General features: G+C 39.2%; 1 protein-coding gene across 1 annotated transcript in view; it reads left to right on the top strand.

Moving 5' to 3' along the window:
* The first annotated feature begins 11,880 nt into the window (after positions 1-11,880).
* The window catches only part of LOC104992034 (vomeronasal type-2 receptor 1-like), a 24,241-nt gene continuing 16,914 nt past the window's right edge, over positions 11,881-19,207 (top strand). Inside the window, 3 exon segments of the mRNA XM_010844751.1 lie at positions 11,881-11,944; positions 12,108-12,225; positions 16,841-17,132. Coding sequence (XP_010843053.1) covers positions 16,866-17,132 — 267 coding nt within the window. The 5' untranslated portion in view covers positions 11,881-11,944; positions 12,108-12,225; positions 16,841-16,865.

Genomic DNA, 19,207 nt, shown 5'->3' with positions numbered 1-19,207 from the left:
AAACAAATATAGAATAGTTAAGTAACTTGCCAAAGGCTATACATTTAGGAACTAATAGAGCCAGGCTTCTAAATCCTGGAGACAGAGCCTCATACTTAACCAGCACTATTGTAAAATAATCAATTTTTTTTTTTTTTTGTCTTTCTTTCTGTTCTAGGTACTGGTGTGATTCAGATCTGGTGAAGGCCCTCTTCTCTGTGTCCTCACATGGTGGAAAAGAAAAGAGAGTGTGTTCTCTGGTGTCTCTTCTTTAAAAGCTACTCATTCTCTTATGGAGGCCCCACCCTCATGACCTCATCTATCCCTAATTACCTCACAAAGGCCCCATCTTCAAATAGCATCACATTGAGCGTTAGGGCTTCAACATGTGAATTTGAAGAGGATACAATTCAATGAACAATAAGAGAAGGGTCCTCCAAGGGGACCAAGCAGCTTTCTGGGTGAAATGACGGGAAAAAGATTCCTCATGTTCTTGCCTCTTGGTAATTAAATTTTTTTTTGTCTTCCTTACACTATCAGGGCCAGATCATGAGGCTTTTTATGCCATGAAAGGGAAAAGATATCCACCTGTATAAAGAAGGTCATGTGATTGGTAAGAAAGGTTATGACATGAGAGTTGTTTCTAGAAGGGAAAGTAATTAGAAAGTCCTTCTGGTACTAGAGGAATAATGGGGCTGAAAAAAAGAGGAGGGCCAGATAACTGTTTCTTGGTCTTCATGTTCTCAGGGTTGAGCATGGATTGGGTGTGGCTAAACATCTAAACAGGTTTGGGGCTGTCAGAGAGTGTCTGCATGGAGGACTGTAAGCTGTGGAGGGAAGCCCTGGGTTTGTGATAGCAACTTGTTTAATGTGGCACCTTGTATGGGCTTAATTCAGAAGTGAATGTTAGGGAGAGGTGTTTCCATGGATGGGCCTAACACAATGCCTCTGTTCCCTGTGGCCATCACACACTGGAAAGTCACAAGTAATGCAAGACTGTATGAAGTGGAAAGGAATTTGGAAGCTGAGAGCACTGATAGGTTACAAGCAACCTGGAGTCGTGGAAAAAGAGGTCATAGAGTGCAGGGCCTTGTGAATGGAGGCATGACTAGAGGTCTGCAGCCTTGTTGGTGGATACCAATATGAAAGCCACAACAATGACCAAATGGGGTAAGGCCTGCAAAGACCCAGAAGGTGGCACATGGACCAGAGGTTCTTCCCCACATTGTCATCAACTTCTCCTGAACTAAGAGGGAAGGAAAATTGGTTAGGGGAATCCCTTAAAAGGAAAGAAACCATCATAATGAAGAGTCTAAATCTGAAATACACTAGGTCTTTACCTTAAGAGAGCATTTAAAATGCAAAGAAATGCTATTATTACCTTTATTAATCAAGTGTTCCTCCTCAACATTATCCCAACTCCACCTCAATGACCATCAGCAGAAATGGAGCCAGAGCAAGCCGGAGCAGGATGAGGACAGTTGTGGAAAATAGTGCACCTTTTAATCATTATAAATTCTGATTCTGCTGTATCATATTGATGTATGGCATAAATACTAGAAGTCACTCTGGCAAGTTGGGGGATTCCCTGGTGGCTCAGACAGTAAGGAGTCTGCCTGCAATGCAGAAGACCCAAGTTCAATCCTTGAGTTGGGAAGATTCCCCTGGAGAAGGAAATGGCAACCCACTCCAGTATTCTTGCCTGGAAAATCCCATAGTTGGAGAAGCCTGGCAGGTTACAGTCCATAGGGTCGCATAGAGTCGGACACAACTGAGCGACTTCACTTTCACTTTCACTGGCAAGTTAAGCAGTAACCTACTTCTCTAAGACATGGAAGCAACCTAGATGTCCATCAGCAGATGAATGGATAAGAAAGCTGTGGTACATATACACAATGGAGTATTACTCAGCCATTAAAAAGAATACATTTGAATCAGTTCTAATGAGGTGGATGAAACTCGAGCCTATTATACAGAGTGAAGTAAGCCAGAAGGAAAAACATAAATACAGTATACTAACGCATATATATGGAATTTAGAAAGATGGTAACAATAACCCGGTGTACGAGACAGCAAAAGAGACACTGATGTATAGAACAGTCTTATGGACTCTGTGGGAGAGGGAGAGGGTGGGAAGATTTGGGAGAATGGCAATGAAACATGTAAAATATCATGTAGGAAACGAGTTGCCAGTCCAGGTTCGATGCACGATGCTGGATGCTTGGGGCTGGTGCACTGGGACGACCCAGAGGGATGGTATGGGAAGGGAGGAGGGAGGAGGGTTCGGGATGGGGAACACATGTATACCTGTGGTGGATTCATTTTGATATTTGGCAAAACTAATACAATTATGTAAAGTTTAAAAATAAAATAAAATTAGAAAAAAAAAATAAACTGACTGGCCTGACCCTTTAGGTATTAGAAATTTCTTGAGCCTTGAGCAGATGTCAGTGAGCAATTTCTGGCCACATTTTCATTCTCACTGGAAATCCCCAGTAGAGTGGGGGAATGACTGGTAATGCCTCCCACTTTTTGTTTTTAAAGACAGATAGGCAGCTGGGCTATGTGTCCTCCTGCACAGGTCACTGACTAGAAAATTCATTGACACCACCAAGGACCTTTGTGATCCTGGGAATATTGCTTAGCTTTTCCGAGCTCCAGGTTCTTATTTACAAAATGGAAATAATTGAAAAATAGTATTTGTTGCATATAGTTTTTGCAATCATCTTCCCTGATGGCTCAGATGGTAAAGCGTCTGCCTACAACGAGGGAGACCTGGGTTCAATCCCTTAGTCTGGAAGATCTCCTGGAGAAGGAAATGGCAACCCACTCCAGTATTCTTACCTGGAAAATCCCATGGATGGAGGAACCTGGTTAGGCTACAGTCCATGGGGTCACAAAGAGTTGGACACGACTGAGCGACTTCACTCACTCACTCACTCAGTTTTTGCAATAATGGTAAGCAATGAGACAAATATACTGTGAAATATAAAACTATTATTGTTCTTGTTAACATTATTACCATTGCTATTACTGTTGTTATTACTTGGGTGCATTTTGAACTAATAGTTGGGAGATCCTGATATGGATAAATAATCTAAGCATGTGCAAAACTGTGTGTATGGTTTTATCAAATACTACCTCATTATTCTCCTAAGACAAGGCTGTATAATTCAATGTTTTATTGCATATTATTTCATTTTAAAATTATTTAGTTTAGTTGGTTCTTATCATCTAAATGATCATTTATACAGGCAATGTATCTTATAGCACAAATACCTATTTCTGCAGCAGAGGTTCTAATATGATATGTCTGGTACATACAAAAGCTATAAAAAATATGAACTGGAGAGTAGAAATATTCATTTTCAACCAATTTATGAGATAGAAAAGTTCTTGAAAACAATGCTGAACAAATAATATGGGAAAGCTATGTGCATATAAATTAAAAATTAAGAAATCAAATCCAGTAAAGCTCTTAAAATTTCCAAATCCTTTCCTTTATTTTCTTTTTTCATTCACTGCTGAAGTTTATTTTACTGCCTTTCTCCCTTATTATTACAAAAATAATACAGCCTTAGGCTCTTTGCAGTTTAAAAAATTAGCATAAAAAGTGCCCATTATTTGTTTGTATCCATCCAAAGACACCAAAACAAAACAAAACAAAACCCCCAACCCCCACAAAAACCTCAAAACAAAAAACAAGACCAAAAAAAATACTCATTATCCTATACACTTTAATAGCTTGATGAATAGCCTTCTAGAGCATTTTTAATATCTTTAAAAATGATTGAATCACACCTAATCTTTTGAAAATTGTCAGAAGTTATACATAACCAGTTCCATCCTGTGGACATTCAGGTTGTTTCCTAACAGTCCTTTCTGTTGGATGTTAGGTTATTTCCAACTCATTACTGTAACCTACTGCTGCTACAAGAGATTACCACACATTTAATAAATAGCACTGTTATTCTCTTAGAGTTCTGGAGATCGGAAATCTCAAATCAGTCTCACTGGGCTGAAGTCAATATGTCAACGGGGCTGGTTCTTTTTAGAGGCTCTGGATGGAGAATGTTTCTTTGCATTTCCAGCTTCTGGAGACTGCCAGCGCTCCAGTCTCTGCTTTTGTCACTTGCCTTCTCTTTGGCATGTACCTCCCTGTATTCCCCCCCCATGTGAAGACACTTAAAATCACATTATTGGACCTGTATGGATAATGCAAACATTAACGTAATTACTTCTGCAAAGTCTCTCTCGCTATGTAATACAACCTATTTCCAGGTTCTAGAAATTGAGACATGTAAATGTATAAGCTGGTAGAGTAGTCCGGGAAAAAATACTAGGAAAAAAATCCTGAAAATTTTATGAAAAGTGATAAAAATATTTAAAAACATATGAACCAGTTATAAAACTGCCAAAATTTCTGGTACTGCCTAAAATAGGGATCAGTGTCCATTGGTGTCCATTTCAACCAAGATATTTTTTGATCAACCTGCTTTCCATGTCCGCCATGTAAGTATAAGGAAAAGTGAGTGAGTAGACTGTAGTGGTAGGGCTGTGTATCTCAGGATACAAGCCTTAGAGGAAGTGAAAGGTAAGCTGAGATGTGCAGGAAAAGACAGGAATCAGGAGATGGGACAAATGGGAGAAAGTACCTAGCAACACAGAGAAGGTGGTGTACATGAGAGTGAGGAAGGACCTGTAGGTAAAAGAGAACATTATCTGTTTAAGGAACTGAATGCCTGTTTATGTGGCTGGTGGTATATTTTGAGTTGGCAGTTGAGGTGGCTGCTGCAAAAGAGGGATCTGGTTCATCAGCTAGGGGCTGGATGAAGCCTATTGTTTATGGATTTTTATCTTATGGCAGATACAGGGCCCTGGAAAGATGACTTGAGTTCTCAGATACATGAACTTAACATTGATAATATGGAAACATTCCCCAACTGATCTGTAGATTTAACACAATCCTTATCAAAATTTCAGCGCCCCTCCCACCCCCACAGAAATTGATGAGCTGACCCTAAAATTTATTTGGAAAGGACCCCAGAATTGTTAAAAAAAAATCTTGAAAAAGAAAAAGTCAGAGGACTTACATTTCCTGATTTCTTACTGCAATAGTGAAGATACTAGAATAGTGAAGATAAAACAACCTTGACATAAAGATAGACATATAGACCAATGGAATAAAAATCCTCACATTTACAGTCAATTGATTTTTGACATGAGATCATGATAATTAAGTGGGGAAACAATAGTCTTTCCAACAAATGGTGCAAAAAGTTATTTACAGTTTAAAAACAGTAACATGAACTTAGGCCTTATCTTATACAGAAAAATCAGCTGAAAATGGATCATAAGCCTACATGTAAGAGTTAAAATTTGAAAGTATCTAGAAGAACACACAGCTTTCTTTGAGTCATTAACTACTGGGGACATGCAGATCAAAACTACAATGAGATACCACTTTATTTCCCCTAGAATGGCTATAATAAAAGGGACTGGTAATAACAAATAGTGGCAAGGATGTGGAGATATCTGAACTAATCCCAGGGACAGGGGAGCCTGGTGGGCTGCCATCTCTGGGGTCGCACAGAGTCGGACACGACTGAAACGACTTCGCAGCAGCAGCAGCAGCAGCAGCAGAGGGAATATAAATGGTACAACCACTTTAGAAGAGAGTTTGGTACTTTCTCAAAACGTTAAGCATATAGTTTGCATATCAGCAATTCTACTTCTAGATATTTACCCAAGAGAATTATAAACACATGTCCACACAAAGACTTGCATGATAATGTTTATAGCAGTACTGCTTATAACAGCCAAAGGAGTGGAAACCCAAATTTCCATCAGCTCATGAATGGACAAATATGATATATCCATAAAAGGGAACTTTATATGACAATAAAAAGTAAACAACAAAAAGGAATAAAATACTGATGCATGCTAAAACATGGATGAACCTTGAAAACATTATGCCAACTGAAAGAAGTGAGTAAAATGGTCACATAGTATATGATCCAATTTATATAAATGTACAGAATAAGGACATTTTTAGCAGCAGAAAAGTAAAATTAATGGTTGTCTGGGGACAGGGGTGATGGTGGGGAAGAATGGGGAGTGACTGCTAATAGGTATGTGTTTCTTTTTGGGGTGATAAAAATGTACTAAAGTTCGATTGTGCTGAAGATCACACAAAACTGTAAGGATAGTAAAACCTATTGAATGTACTTTATAAATGGGTGAATTTTACGTGCATAAATTATGTCTTAATAATGATATTTAAAAAATGAAATCTAATACATACTACAACATAAATAAACCTCCTGGCGTTATGTTTTGTCAAAGAAGCCAGACAGAAAAGACCACGTATTTGAGATTCCATTTAAACAGAATGTTCAGAATAGGCAAATCTATAGAGCCAGGAAGTAGATTTATGTGGTTGCCTAGAGCTTGGGGTGAGGGAAGATTGGGAAATCAGGTTTCCTTTTGGGATAATGGAAATGTTCTAAAATTGCATTGTGATGATGGCTGCTCAAGTCTGTAACAAGAGCAAAAACTATTGAATTGTGTGTTCTACATAGATGAATTTTATGATGTATAAATAAATCTCAATGTCTTATGGTGTATAAATCTCAATAAAGCTGTAAAAAATTTTTAGTGGCCTGAGGGTTGACATGGCCAACTTCCTTCAGTGTAGGGGTGGATTAGAAAGGCGCCAGTGTGGAGGGCAGGAAGGCATGCTAAATTTTTCAGGTAAGAGTTAAAAGCTGGTCAGGTTTTTTTCAATTTCACATTTAACTAAAAATAGGTGCTTATTCTCTAGACAACTGTGATGATAATGGTTTCCTAGCTCCAGTCAGTTGCTTACCATCTTCACCATTTTTGCAACAGCCACAACTCATTATAGCTATGTAACAGGTGATGCAGCCAAGGACAAAAGGATGCTTTTATTTCTGTATGTTAAGAATCAGCTGATTTAGAGGCAGAGGATTAATCAGACTGTCAGATTATTTCCTTGAAAATAAAAGGAGCAAAAGAAATAATAACATGAGGCTTTCGTCATTCAGCAAGGCAGCCATTTAAAACTTTGTATGCGTGCAGTGTCTGAGTGTCTCTCTCCTTGGCTATAATTGAGGGTTTTCTCTATTTAGACACACGGGAGACACTTCTGTAACAAGTTAAAAAAAAGCAAAAGCCTGCTTCTTATGCACCTCATGGCCTCTGATCAATAACTTGCACCTCATATAACAATACACCTATGAAAACTGATTTATTTTTAGCCTTCTTTCAGGTAAGCTATAATGTCATAATATCACAAAATTCAATACAGGTAATATTTTTTAACTGTTGGAGACATACATTAAAAAAAATACCCTAGTGTATATTGTAAAGACAGCAGTTTAAACATATGCAACTACCTGTGGTTCATTTCTTGACTGTTTAGAAGGACAGCTCCACATGGGAAATAAGAAAATGGAATAGATTAGTGTATCCATTCATCTGATGCTATGGCATGAGGATTTGAAATGATTATTAAAGTAAGAGAATGACAGAGAGGAATATAAAAGCCGAGCAATATCTAACAAGCTGAGTCTGACCACGAGACTGAAATCTACTGTGAGTTCACTGCTGTGGCTACCAAGCTGGGGCTTTGCAGAGGCTTGCATCAATGTTTATCTGCAGTTAATACAGAATTTGAGCCTTTCCTGGAAGCCTTGTAAACAGCCTTTAAATACTCTTTTAGCCTTTGTTATTAAGACAGTTCTCATAATCTTTAGGGGCTCAGGTGTTTTCCTTTGCTTGAAGGCAGAGACAAGTTTGGGCAGGATGTGTTATTGTTCTTGGAAGGGAGCCTGACCTTTGCCAGGGCCCTGGGAGAAGAGCCAGGCTCAAACAAGTCTGGGAGAGGGCTGTGTAAATACGCAGAGAACAGACTAGGATCTAAGAACCTGGGTGTGACACCTGGGACTAAATACCTGTGGCCATTTGCATCAACATTCTGATGTCTTCTGCCTTGATCAGGGGCTCTTGAAGTCAGAGTCCTGTGGAAATGATAATTACGTTCAAAGTATTATTGAATAAACAATTTCACCTTGATAGTTAACAAAACAGCTTGCTATTGCTGACAGCATGTATTAGGCTATCATTGCATCGAAGCTTAAAATTCTCATCCCACACCAGAACAGAGCTGATTCCTTTAGGACCACAGACTCTGAAAAAGGCTGGTTAGTCCAAAGAGATGGAGAGAGGTCTGGACAGCGAAGGAGCTGGATCTAGTACCCACCCTCCCAGACTTGGTCTGTGTCCTTTCTCTCTACTACAAATCCTCAGAAAAGACACAGGCTTTGGTATCTGCATGTTAGCATGTATTAGCCGTGTGAACTCATTTGTAAAGTGAACAAAAGAAAACCAGTCACGTGGGGTGTTATGAGGGCAAGGTGAGGCGTTGGACATCCGTCCCTGTGCAGTTAATAAAACCACTCTAAGAGCACAGATTTTTTTTTCTATTCTCAGTATCATCTTTGATGAATTCTGCTACATTTGGAGAATGTAGTCATGTGGCCCCAGCAAAATATACTAGCATCCTGGGAACTATAAAACACTGGCCACCAGATGCTGCTACACAAATCAGAAGCCTCATCATCACTGAATCTAGTTCCTGACCTAGAGGAAGAATAATGCATGTGGAAGCAATTTGTACAATATAAAGTGCTATAAAATGCTAATTTTGTTATTGTTAATATAACTTAATCAATTTTAATGATTTTAATGGTGCCTAGTGCAGCTTTTGCCTGGAGGATGAAGATGGCACAGATTTGGTAATAAACATATCTTTGCACAAGGGTAGCCCTTGGCAACAAGAGGGATAATTGCTTAGAAACAGCTGTCTTCTGGTAAAAAGGAAGAGCAAAGATGAGTGAGGAATAGTTCCAAACGGTTTTGCGAAAGGCCTAAAGGACTAAACCTTTGCAGCTCATGAGAGGATTCTCAGGCTGTTGGTGAGGAGCAGTTTGTCACCCAGAGTGCCCCTGTGTTTAGACGAAGCCACAGACTCCGAAGTCTATCCTGGAAAAGATTTTCCAGGAAATCCATCTTTTCTTTAAGTTCTTTCATTTCAGCATCATTTTGAAGTCTGAGGGTGGAACGTATGGCCCATGAACATTTTAGAAAACTAAGACTAGTTATATATTTGACAGACGGATGTCAGTCAGGGGCCAAGGGCATGCCATCCACTAGCTTGCTTGTTGAGGGTCTAGTCGGCTATGGGGTACTGTGGCGTGGGCCTGCAGTTTCACAGGTGAAGTGGTAATGGGGACTCTCTTGAGGGGTTCCTCAGGGTCAGGTAGAGATTACACTTAACCAGCAGATGAGTACTGGAAATCCTTTAGGAGATGACTTCTGTGTGGATGGGTTGGTGGGACCCAGGTGAGTGATAGTGATGATGATATTAGGGGAGTAAATGTGTGTGTGCACATGTGTGTGTGTGTGTGCACACGTGCATGTGTGTGTAGAAGGTATTGTAGTGGAATGTGCATGTGTGGAGGAGTTGTAAAAAGGGGGAGTTTTTTTTTGGGAGTTTCTTACAGTAGTATTTTTTCTATTTATAAATGAAATATAAGAATATTGTAGAACATGTGGGAAAATATAGAAAAATATAAAGAAAATTAAAATCAGCTGCAATCTACCATCAAAAACTAATTGAAAGTACTGGGTGAGTGTCAATCTGGGCCAGAAATGAACATGGAAATATACAAATCCTTGGATCATTAAAATAATAGGAAAAGGGATTTTTTTTCCTACTTTTTTCTTTTTCTCTTAGTTTGCAATGGTTTCTTCTAGTGCTTTTAATGGAGATATGTGTATGAAAGAGCAGTAATATATTGGTAAATTTTAGAAATATAGAGTACGACTGTATATGGTACTTTGTTATCTGTTACCTTCATGGTAAGCATATTGAGATTTTCTGTTGTGAGTAAATATATTTCTAAAATATGACTTGAATCACTCCTTTGTTTTCCATCATATGAATTGATTGTAATTTATTTTAGAAACTCTTTATTGTATACATTTGATTTGTTCATTTTTTTTTTACTGTCATAAATAAACTGTATTCAGTATTCTTTTTTGTTGTTGTTGTACCATACAGCTCGTGGTATCTTAGTTCCCCAACTAGGGATTGAACTTCCCTTCAGTGGAAGCAGATTCCTAACCACTGGACCACCAGGGAAGTCCTTGTTCTTGATATTCTTATATATCATGTTTATGTGCCTCTCTATTGCTTCCTTGGAGAAGGCAATGGCACCCCACTCCAGTACTCTTACCTGGAAAGTCCCATGGACAGAGGAGCCTGGTAGGGTGCAGTCCATGGGGATGCGAAGAGTTGGACACGACTGAGCGACTTCACTTTCACTTTTCACTTTCATTCACTGGAGAAGGAAATGGCAATCCACTCCAGTGTTCTTGCCTGGAGAATGCCAGGGACGGGGCAGCCTGGTGGGCTGCCATCTATGGGGTTGCACAGAGTTGGACACGACTGAAGCGACTTAGCAGCAGCAGCAGCATTGCTTCCTTGGAATAAATACTTTAAAGTAAAATCACATGATCAAAGAGTATAGTCATTTTTCATGCTCCTGATACATATTACTGGACTGAATCCTGAAAATACTGTTTATACTCCCAGGGGAGATATTTGAGAAGGGACAAAGAAGCAGACTGGAGATCTATGGTGAACTGACCTAGAGAAAGAGATTGGAAGATGTCTCTGAGAGGGGCCAAGCAAGAAGTCACAAGAGAGGATTCTCAGGCAAGAACCCAGAAATTCTCAGGGATTTGTCCCTGAACCAGTGACAAAGTCAGCAAAGTAAGCTGAGGGCAACACTTCACCTTGAAGAGAAGATTAAAGAAAATGATGTACGTGAAAAATATTCCTTGAACTCTTAATAGGCTTTACAGAATTTATCTAGGGTAACTTATTATCATCCTAGTGACTCATAAGGCAATTGAGGCATAGAAGTGAAGTGACTTTCCCACCATCACATTAACATAAGTGGCAGAACACAGATTCAAAGTGATATCTTCTAGTCCAATGCTTCCATGGTTTTCCATTCATTTTTTTCTATACCCCTAAGGATAGAGTGTGGCCTGATGGCTCCTGTTTTGTTTTTTTACTTCATAATGAAGCAGAATGCCTTTTTTTACTTTGGGGGCAAGGGCAGCTCCCAGAAACCTGGCTGAAGTGAGAATAAATGAGGCTGAGAAACAAGAAAGGGACAATTTCTACAAAGTGATTCTATTTGAATCTCAAAAGCCACTATCATGCCATCATATATTATTGCTAAGCATAAAAGAGATTTTTACAAGGCTCCTTTCAAGAGGATTACTCAGCTCCTAGTGCAGGTACACAAACTTCAGGTGAGTGTGAGGCTCTGTGAATGATTGAGGCATGACAATTAAGTAGCAAGCAGTGGCAAACTGAGTGCACTGGGGAGGGGCCCACACACACTCACTGGAACACTCTAGCAAGGCACCTCCTTAAAACTTTTAACAGTGGCCATTTCTCCCAAACTTATTGTATTAAAAATGGCTAGTGGGAAGAAATGTCTGGTTCTAGGATTGCTTCGGAGAAGGCAATGGCACCCCACTCCAGTACTGTTGCCTGGAAAATCCCATAGACGGAGGAGCCTGGTAGGCTGTGGTCCATAGGGTCGCTAGGAGTCAGACACGACTGAGCGACTAGATGTCACTTTTCACTTTCATGCATTGGAGAAGGAAATGGCAACCCACTCCAGTGTTCTTGCCTGGAGAATCCCAGGGACGGGGGAGCCTGGTGGGCTGCCGTCTATGGGGTCGCACAGAGTCGGACACGACTGAAGTGACTTAGCAGTAGCAGGATTGCTTGCTTTTTTATGGGCTAAATTGGGCATCAAAGGCAAAGAAGAGGAAGAACAGACCTGTCGGCTGCTGGGCAAGTTTGATTTGAATGGATATGTAGATGCCAAGAGAGAAGGCAATGGCAACTCACTCCAGTGTTCTTGCCTGGAGAATCCCAGGGACGGGGGAGCCTGGTGGGCTGCCGTCTATGGGGTCACACAGAGTCGGACACGACTGAAGCGACTTAGCTGCAGCAGCAGCAGCAGTAGATGCCAAAAACCATGCACTTGTTATCGGAGGACTGTTTCCTATTTGTTCCAGGACCATCCCAGCAAATAAGTCTATTTTGGAGCCGGTATCAGCAAAATGTGAAAGGTAAGCCATTGTTTTTGTATTCTTTTTACATCAGATGTAGGAAGTAGGGTGAAGCAGTGGTGGGAGTGTGAGAGTCTGGAACTGGAGCTATGATGCCAGCCCTGACTTTTGACACTATTTATTTGACTCAAGATAGGTACTTACTGTTTCTCTGCCTCCATTTCTCCAAGGTAGACTTACCATGATTGCTTAGAAACAAGAAAGAAAATAGACAGATTTTGCATGATATAGAACACTGCTCCTGAGAGGATGGTCTGTGGAGCATCAGCATCACCTAAGAGCTTGTTAGAAATGTAGCATCCCAAGCTGCATCCCACATCTGCTGAATCAGATTCCACATTTTGACAAGACCTCCTGATGATTCATGCACACATTGAGTCTGAGAAGCACTGGTGTAGAATTGTGCAGTGTTGCAGCTTTACTTTGAATTGTTACTAGACTAAAGGCTCCTGAAGTGAGAATACACAGTGCCAGAATGCTGATTTATTTATGAGCTAGTGTTCATAGCAAGAGTCCTCCAGCTGGAAGGCTGCTGGCCTGTTCCCCTCATCCCAGAATTGTCATGTCAACAAATGGGATCCATGACTGATGATCTGAATTTGCTAAGAACCCATTGTAAGAAAGGCAAACATGGGTTATATTTCTGGGTGTGAAACACACATAGTTTTGATGTGAAAAGAATGCCAGAGATGAAAGGAAATGAACTATTCACACTGTTCTACTGCCATAACAAAGCAGCTCTTTCTTTTTCATTTCCTTGTATTCTTTCTCAACACTTTATATAAATGCAACCATAATTTTTGCATAGTTGTGCTCATAGTATGGACACGGTTTTATTTGGGAGCATTTTACCTCATATCTTAATCACTTCCATGATGCTGCATGGTAATTATAAATGCATTTTGTAAAAATGTCGGCAACTTCTTTTTTAAAAAATATTGATTTATTTGTTTGGCTGTGCTAGATCCTAGTTGGGGCATGTGGGATGTAGTCCCCTGACCAGGGATTGAACTCTGGCCCCTGCATTGGGAGCACGGCATCTTAGCCACTGGACCACCAGGGAAGTCCCTTGGCAACTTCTTATACAATTCAATATTGACTGATCATAACTCCTTCCCTTTGGTCACAGTTCATGCTACGTGTTTAAAATATCACTAGAGGGATAGATAAACTGTTTGTTGTTGGCAAAAGGAAAGGATTGTAATCAGTCCCTAATTAACTCTTTCCTGGGTCTTCTAATTCTTTTCCATTCTTACAGTGAAGCAAATGTTTAAGTGGGAAAGAAGTGCTTCTGCTCATGGCTACATTGTTTATAGTCAGTTCATTATTTTTCAAAGAGTTTTTCACTGATTCAATCTTTACCAGCATAAACTGAAAACCAGAGTTTGTCATAGTAGAGGACATGTTATTTCATCAGTGGAGTCACTTAACTTGCTCTTCACCCTTCTTTGGAGCTTCTGAAGATTATTTTCCTAGCAAGATAAAATAGAAAAGCCAATACACATATTTTTAGTAAAAATCTACTCCCTCATTAAAAAATAATTTGAGATTTCCACTGTGATTGATACAGTGGTTAGAAGAAAGTATGTCCCATTTAAAAAATAATTCACTGTATCAAGGATATCTTGATTTCCCTCTCTAGTCCACCTGTTATTCAATTTTCAGAGTAGTCTGATTGCTGCTTTATATCCTCAGTTCAGGGATTTTAGTTGAAATCAGTGGGAGAGAGGTTGTGTGTGCTTATTCCATCTTGACTTTAACTCAAAGCCTAAGGATTCTTGAAACGGTTACTTCAGCATCTTCTGACTTTCAGTGTTGCTGCTAAGAAGTCTAATGACATTCTGATTCTTCATATTTAGTATGAACCTTGTTTCACGTGGTTTGGGTATCTAAAAAGTTAGTTCTTTGTCCTGAATTAGATCAGAGATATAAGGCTTCATTGTGGGGATTCTGCTTGTCTCTCAGCCTGTTGATTGAAACCCAAATTGCTCATCTTTATGCCATAACATACCTATATATTGGATATTATAAAAAATATTATTGATATTATAAAATATTCTATTTACATTCCATATTTACATTTTTAGATATACTTTCTTAAAAATTAGAGCTATATAATTTTCACTGATAATCAGTAACAGTTTCTATATATCTGTACCCAATTCCAGTATTCTCCAAGCCTCTTAATATTCCTCCATGAGATGCAACTTACCCTCCCAATGAGAAAGCCCTCATGGGAGGCCTGAATAGGTGGTATTCAGGAGCCAGGCTGGGCCTAATTAGATAATAATTTCATCTTGGCATCATTAATGTTTACCTATAGCTGATCTAGATATGCTAGTTGGAGTTTGGAGAATTCTTACTCTGAAACCCACAATTTTAACAGGATGCTAGCTTTGGTTGGCCATCAGTTAAACTGCACAGAAGAGGAAGGCTTTTCTGTTATTTTGGAAATGTTCAGAGAAGATAAAGACAATGAAATGGAAGGAAGAAAGGAGTATTTTAATTCTTGTTTTGGTTAATCTAAACAAAGCTAGGATTTATAGAAATTTTCTGGGGAACAAAAGATATACATTGTATAATGATACTGTGAGTATCATAATGGAAATCACTGATGAAAGAAAAATTATCCCAAATCCCACCCTTTCATTAATTACCCTGCACTCATTTAAATTTTTTCCTATTGATAGTTATCCAAACATTCACATAATTTATGTATAGTTTTAATTATAGTATAGAAACAACTTTGCACACAGATTGTTTTACCTAATGTTACATGCATGCTGCAGTGTCATTTCTCTAATTATAGATTTTAATGATGGAAAATGTTCCCTTCAAGTCAATGTACCATAATTTATTATCGCTGGGCACATTAATTCTTTCCAGTTTTTAAATATCATAAATAATTCTAAAATTAACACTTTGGAACATATCTAGTTTTTTCCTTTGGGAAGAACAATCTCTTTAGATAAATTCTCTGGGGTAGAATTTTTTATTCAAAGCAGGTGAACATTTTTCTAGCTCTTGAAATGTCTTACTCTCTCACCTTAAAAAAGATATTGCTATATTTATTTCAAAAATGTGTATGCCAATTTATACAGCCATCTGTGTAAATTTAGAAGCCAGTTGTCTTAGGATGATAAAGCCCTACATGTTTAGTCTCCTGGTTCTCCAGTCTCCTCTTCCTATGCCATACCTATTCCTACCCTGTCTGCCAAGTGTCCTGATCTTCCCATTCCTAAAATGTCATGTCCTCTTGTTACCATGCCTTCACATTTACTGTTCCCTCTGCTTGCAGCATCCATCCCCTGCTCTTATATCATCCTTCAAGCATCAGCTTGGCTGTTAAGTCCTCCAGTTAGGTGCCCCCACCTCTTTACCTCCTGGTCCCTATGTCTGTCCCAGTTGGTATGTTTATCATTTTGTGCATTGATTGGCTATTTCCTGTTTCTTTGCCTAGACACTGAAGTGTCTATCTTTGTCACTGTTACATTTATAGTAACTAGCACCAATGGAACTCAGTAACTATGTATTGAATGAAAGGCAAAGCTAAACTAAACTAGAAAGTTCAGTTAAAGAGGTATGGAGGAAAAAATCTAATTTGCCAACAGGACTATTTGCTATTAGATATTTAATTCAAAAATATTTATTGAGTAGAAAATATGGAGTTAGGTACTATAGCTACAGAGGACATTAAGAGAAACCATTCTGGAGGTCCTTGCTTTCAGATAGGTTAAAGTTTGGTTAAAACTTAGAAAAAAGAAAGAGTTGGAAATAGAATAGTTATTTTTAATGGAGACGATGGTGTGATAGATTACCAGAGAAATAATTTTCCTTTTTATGGCTAGGGAATGGAAAGGAGGAGGCATTTCATTCATGGTTAAATGTGAGAATGATAGAAAACAGACATCCTCAGTTAAATAATCTAGACGTCAACAATCAAATCATGACAGGAAAAGTGATCTATTGGAGTCGTATATAGTATATATAAATTTTATGTATTGCTTATATGTAGGTCTATCATACGGAGAAAGCAATGGCACCCCACTCCAGTACTCTTGCCTGGAGAATCCCGTGGATAGAGGAGCCTGGTAGGCTGCAGTTCATGGGGTCGCTGAGAGTTGGACATGACTGAAGTGACGCAGCAGCAGCAGCAGCAGATCTATCATAAGTATTTTCATGTATTTACAAAAATTTTGTTATTATAATTAATATCCAGAAGAAAACCAGAGAAATTTATAGGGAGATAAGGAGGAGGGAAGTAGACTCATATGGTAGCAGGGTCTTCCAATAAATGGGGAAAAATGTATTGAGGAATTACTGAGTGTTCTGTGTGGTGGTGGGAATTGAGAATAGAAGAATATTTTTGTGAAAAGAGATAACCATGTGTCCAAAAAGATGCTTCCCAGCTCAAGCCAATCAATGATGAATATGATTCATACTTGAACCCTTTACATTTGGAATATCTTTTCATGAAATATTACCATGCTCAGACAAGGCAGATGCCCATTGATGTTTTGGCAAAAAGCTCCAGCACCAATCCCAGCTAAAAGCTGCTTTCCCCTCCACAGATCTACTCATTGACTGAGCCTAACAAAAGACGTTTCCTTTTCAGGATCAACTTCCAGGGATTCTGCTGGATGAAAATCATGATCCACACCATCAAGGAGATTAACGAAAGGAAAGATATTTTGCCCAACATCACTTTGGGCTATCAGATCTTTGATACCTGCTACACTATCTCCAAACACATGGAAGCAGCACTGGTATTCCTTACAGGGCAGGAAGAAAACAAACCCAATTTTAGAAACAGCACTGGGGCAATGCTGGCAGGAATTCATGGAGCAGGTGGATCATCCTTGTCGGTTGCTGCCTCAAGAGTTCTAGGGTTGTATTACTTACCTCAGGTATTTCAGAATATTGTGCTGGGTACAAATTTATAAAGAAACAAGCTATGTGAAACTGCAGCAAAGAGTAAGTAAGGTGATCAGGTGAGGCTGGGATAAGTTGCAGACAAAGAGGCTGTGGTGATGCTGATATTCAGTCTGCCCTCAGCAACTATGACTGGTGACTCCAGACTCTTCTACATCCCTTAGGATCCTGCCTTAGTTTTGAGCTTAAGATTGTGACCCAGTGAGTTTTCTGTTGACATCTCACTAAGCAGTACTCTCTGAAGCACTAGGTGAAGTAGAGTAGCTGATGGAGAAGTACTTGGTTGACTGATAGATGGTATAAGAAACTCATTTTGGTTCTGGCCTGTTTTAATACTTATCAATCATATTAATACTTATTAATCATGACATTTTTTGTTCAAACACTAACACACTGAAAAGCACTTGGGAATTTCACAAAAGAGAGTGTTGGTATTCTAAGTTATAGATTATTTTTAATTCAGGGGCCAGTGACATATTTCAGCCTAAGAATAGATGCTATTAATATGAGGAAGAATGGATAATTAAGAAAATATAAGTAAAGCTCTGTGTTTATTTCCAGGGATGGTTCACCAAAGTGTTAAGTCAAGACTTAGTAATGTGAAGGCTGATTAGGCTTATTTGTGTTACTGAAGTAATGGGAGGAGTTAAAATAATTTTTAAAAGTAGCATTTACATAGTGTGTCTAATAAAGCTGCATATATAGATGTGGGAGGAACAGGATGAGAGTGAGAAACAGAACTAAGAGAGGTCAGGTGACAGAGGTGACATCTTCAATGTGGGCTTCATGCAGCTCAGACAGACTGTGCCGCTGTGAGCGCTGCCTCCCACAAGTCCCGACTGTGGTCCATGCCCCTTCTAGGAACCTCTAGAGAGAGCTTCTCCTTTAAATCTTGTAGTAAATCTGCAAAGAAGGTAAAAGAAGTCTTGTGCACAATAAGCACTTTCACATGTATTGTCTCATTTAATGTACTGAATAACCTTAGGATATAGATGTCATAACCCTGATTTTCACTAATGGGGAAACAGGTTCAGAAGGTTTTAGTAACTTGATTATGTAGCTGGAATTTGAAATCAGGTGTCTCTGCTTCCAAAATGAGATTCTTCCCTACATATGGCTTCCATGATATCGGTGTTTGTGAGGTTGCAAAGAAGAGTGTAAACTTTAGCCAAAATGGAATAAGGCTCAGTCAGTTCAGACAGTCATGTCCAACTCTTTGCAACCCCATGGACTGCAGCATGCCAGGTGTCCCTGTCATTCACCAACTCCCGGAGTTTGCTCAAACTCATGTCCATTGAGTCGGTGATACCATCCAGCCATCTCATCTGCTGTTATCCCCTTCTCCTCCCACCTTCATCTTTCCCAGCATCGGGGTCTTTTCAAATGAGTCAGCTCTTCACATCAGGTGGCCAAAGTATTGGAGTTTCAGCTTCAGCATCAGTCCTTCCAATGAATATTCAGGACTGATTTCCTTTAGGATGGACTGGTTGGATCTCCTTACAGTCCAAGGGACTCTCAAGAGTCTTCTTCAACACCACAGTTCAAAAGCATCAATTCTTTAGCACTCAGCTTTCTTTATAGTCCAACTCTCACATCCATACATGACTACTGGAAAAACTAAGATGGACCTTTGTTGGCAAAGTAATGTCTCTGCTTTTTAATATGCTGTCTAGTTGGTCATAGACCAACATATTTTTCTTCCAAGGAGCAAGCATCTTTTAATATCATGGCTGCAGTCACCATCTGCAGTGATTTCGGAGCCCCTGAAAATAAAGTCAGCCACTATTTCCACTGTTTCCCCATCTGTTTGCCATGAAGTGATCTTAGTTTTCTGACTGTTGAGCTTTAAGCCAACTTTATCACTCTCCTCTTTCACTTTCATCAAGAGGCTCTTTAGTTCTTCACTTTCTGCCATAAGTGTGGTGTCTTCTGCATATCTGAAGTTATTGATATTTCCCCCAGCAATCTTGATTCTAGTTTATGCTTCATCCAGTCCAGTATTTCTCATGATGTACTCTGCATATAAGTTAAATAAGCAGGGTGACAATAT

The sequence above is a fragment of the Bison bison genome, unplaced genomic scaffold (assembly GCF_000754665.1).
Source record: "Bison bison bison isolate TAMUID 2011002044 unplaced genomic scaffold, Bison_UMD1.0 scf7180017864207, whole genome shotgun sequence".
Taxonomy (NCBI): domain Eukaryota; kingdom Metazoa; phylum Chordata; class Mammalia; order Artiodactyla; family Bovidae; genus Bison; species Bison bison.
Note: the sequence above shows the minus strand (reverse complement) of the source record. Positions and strands in the feature narration are given on the sequence as shown.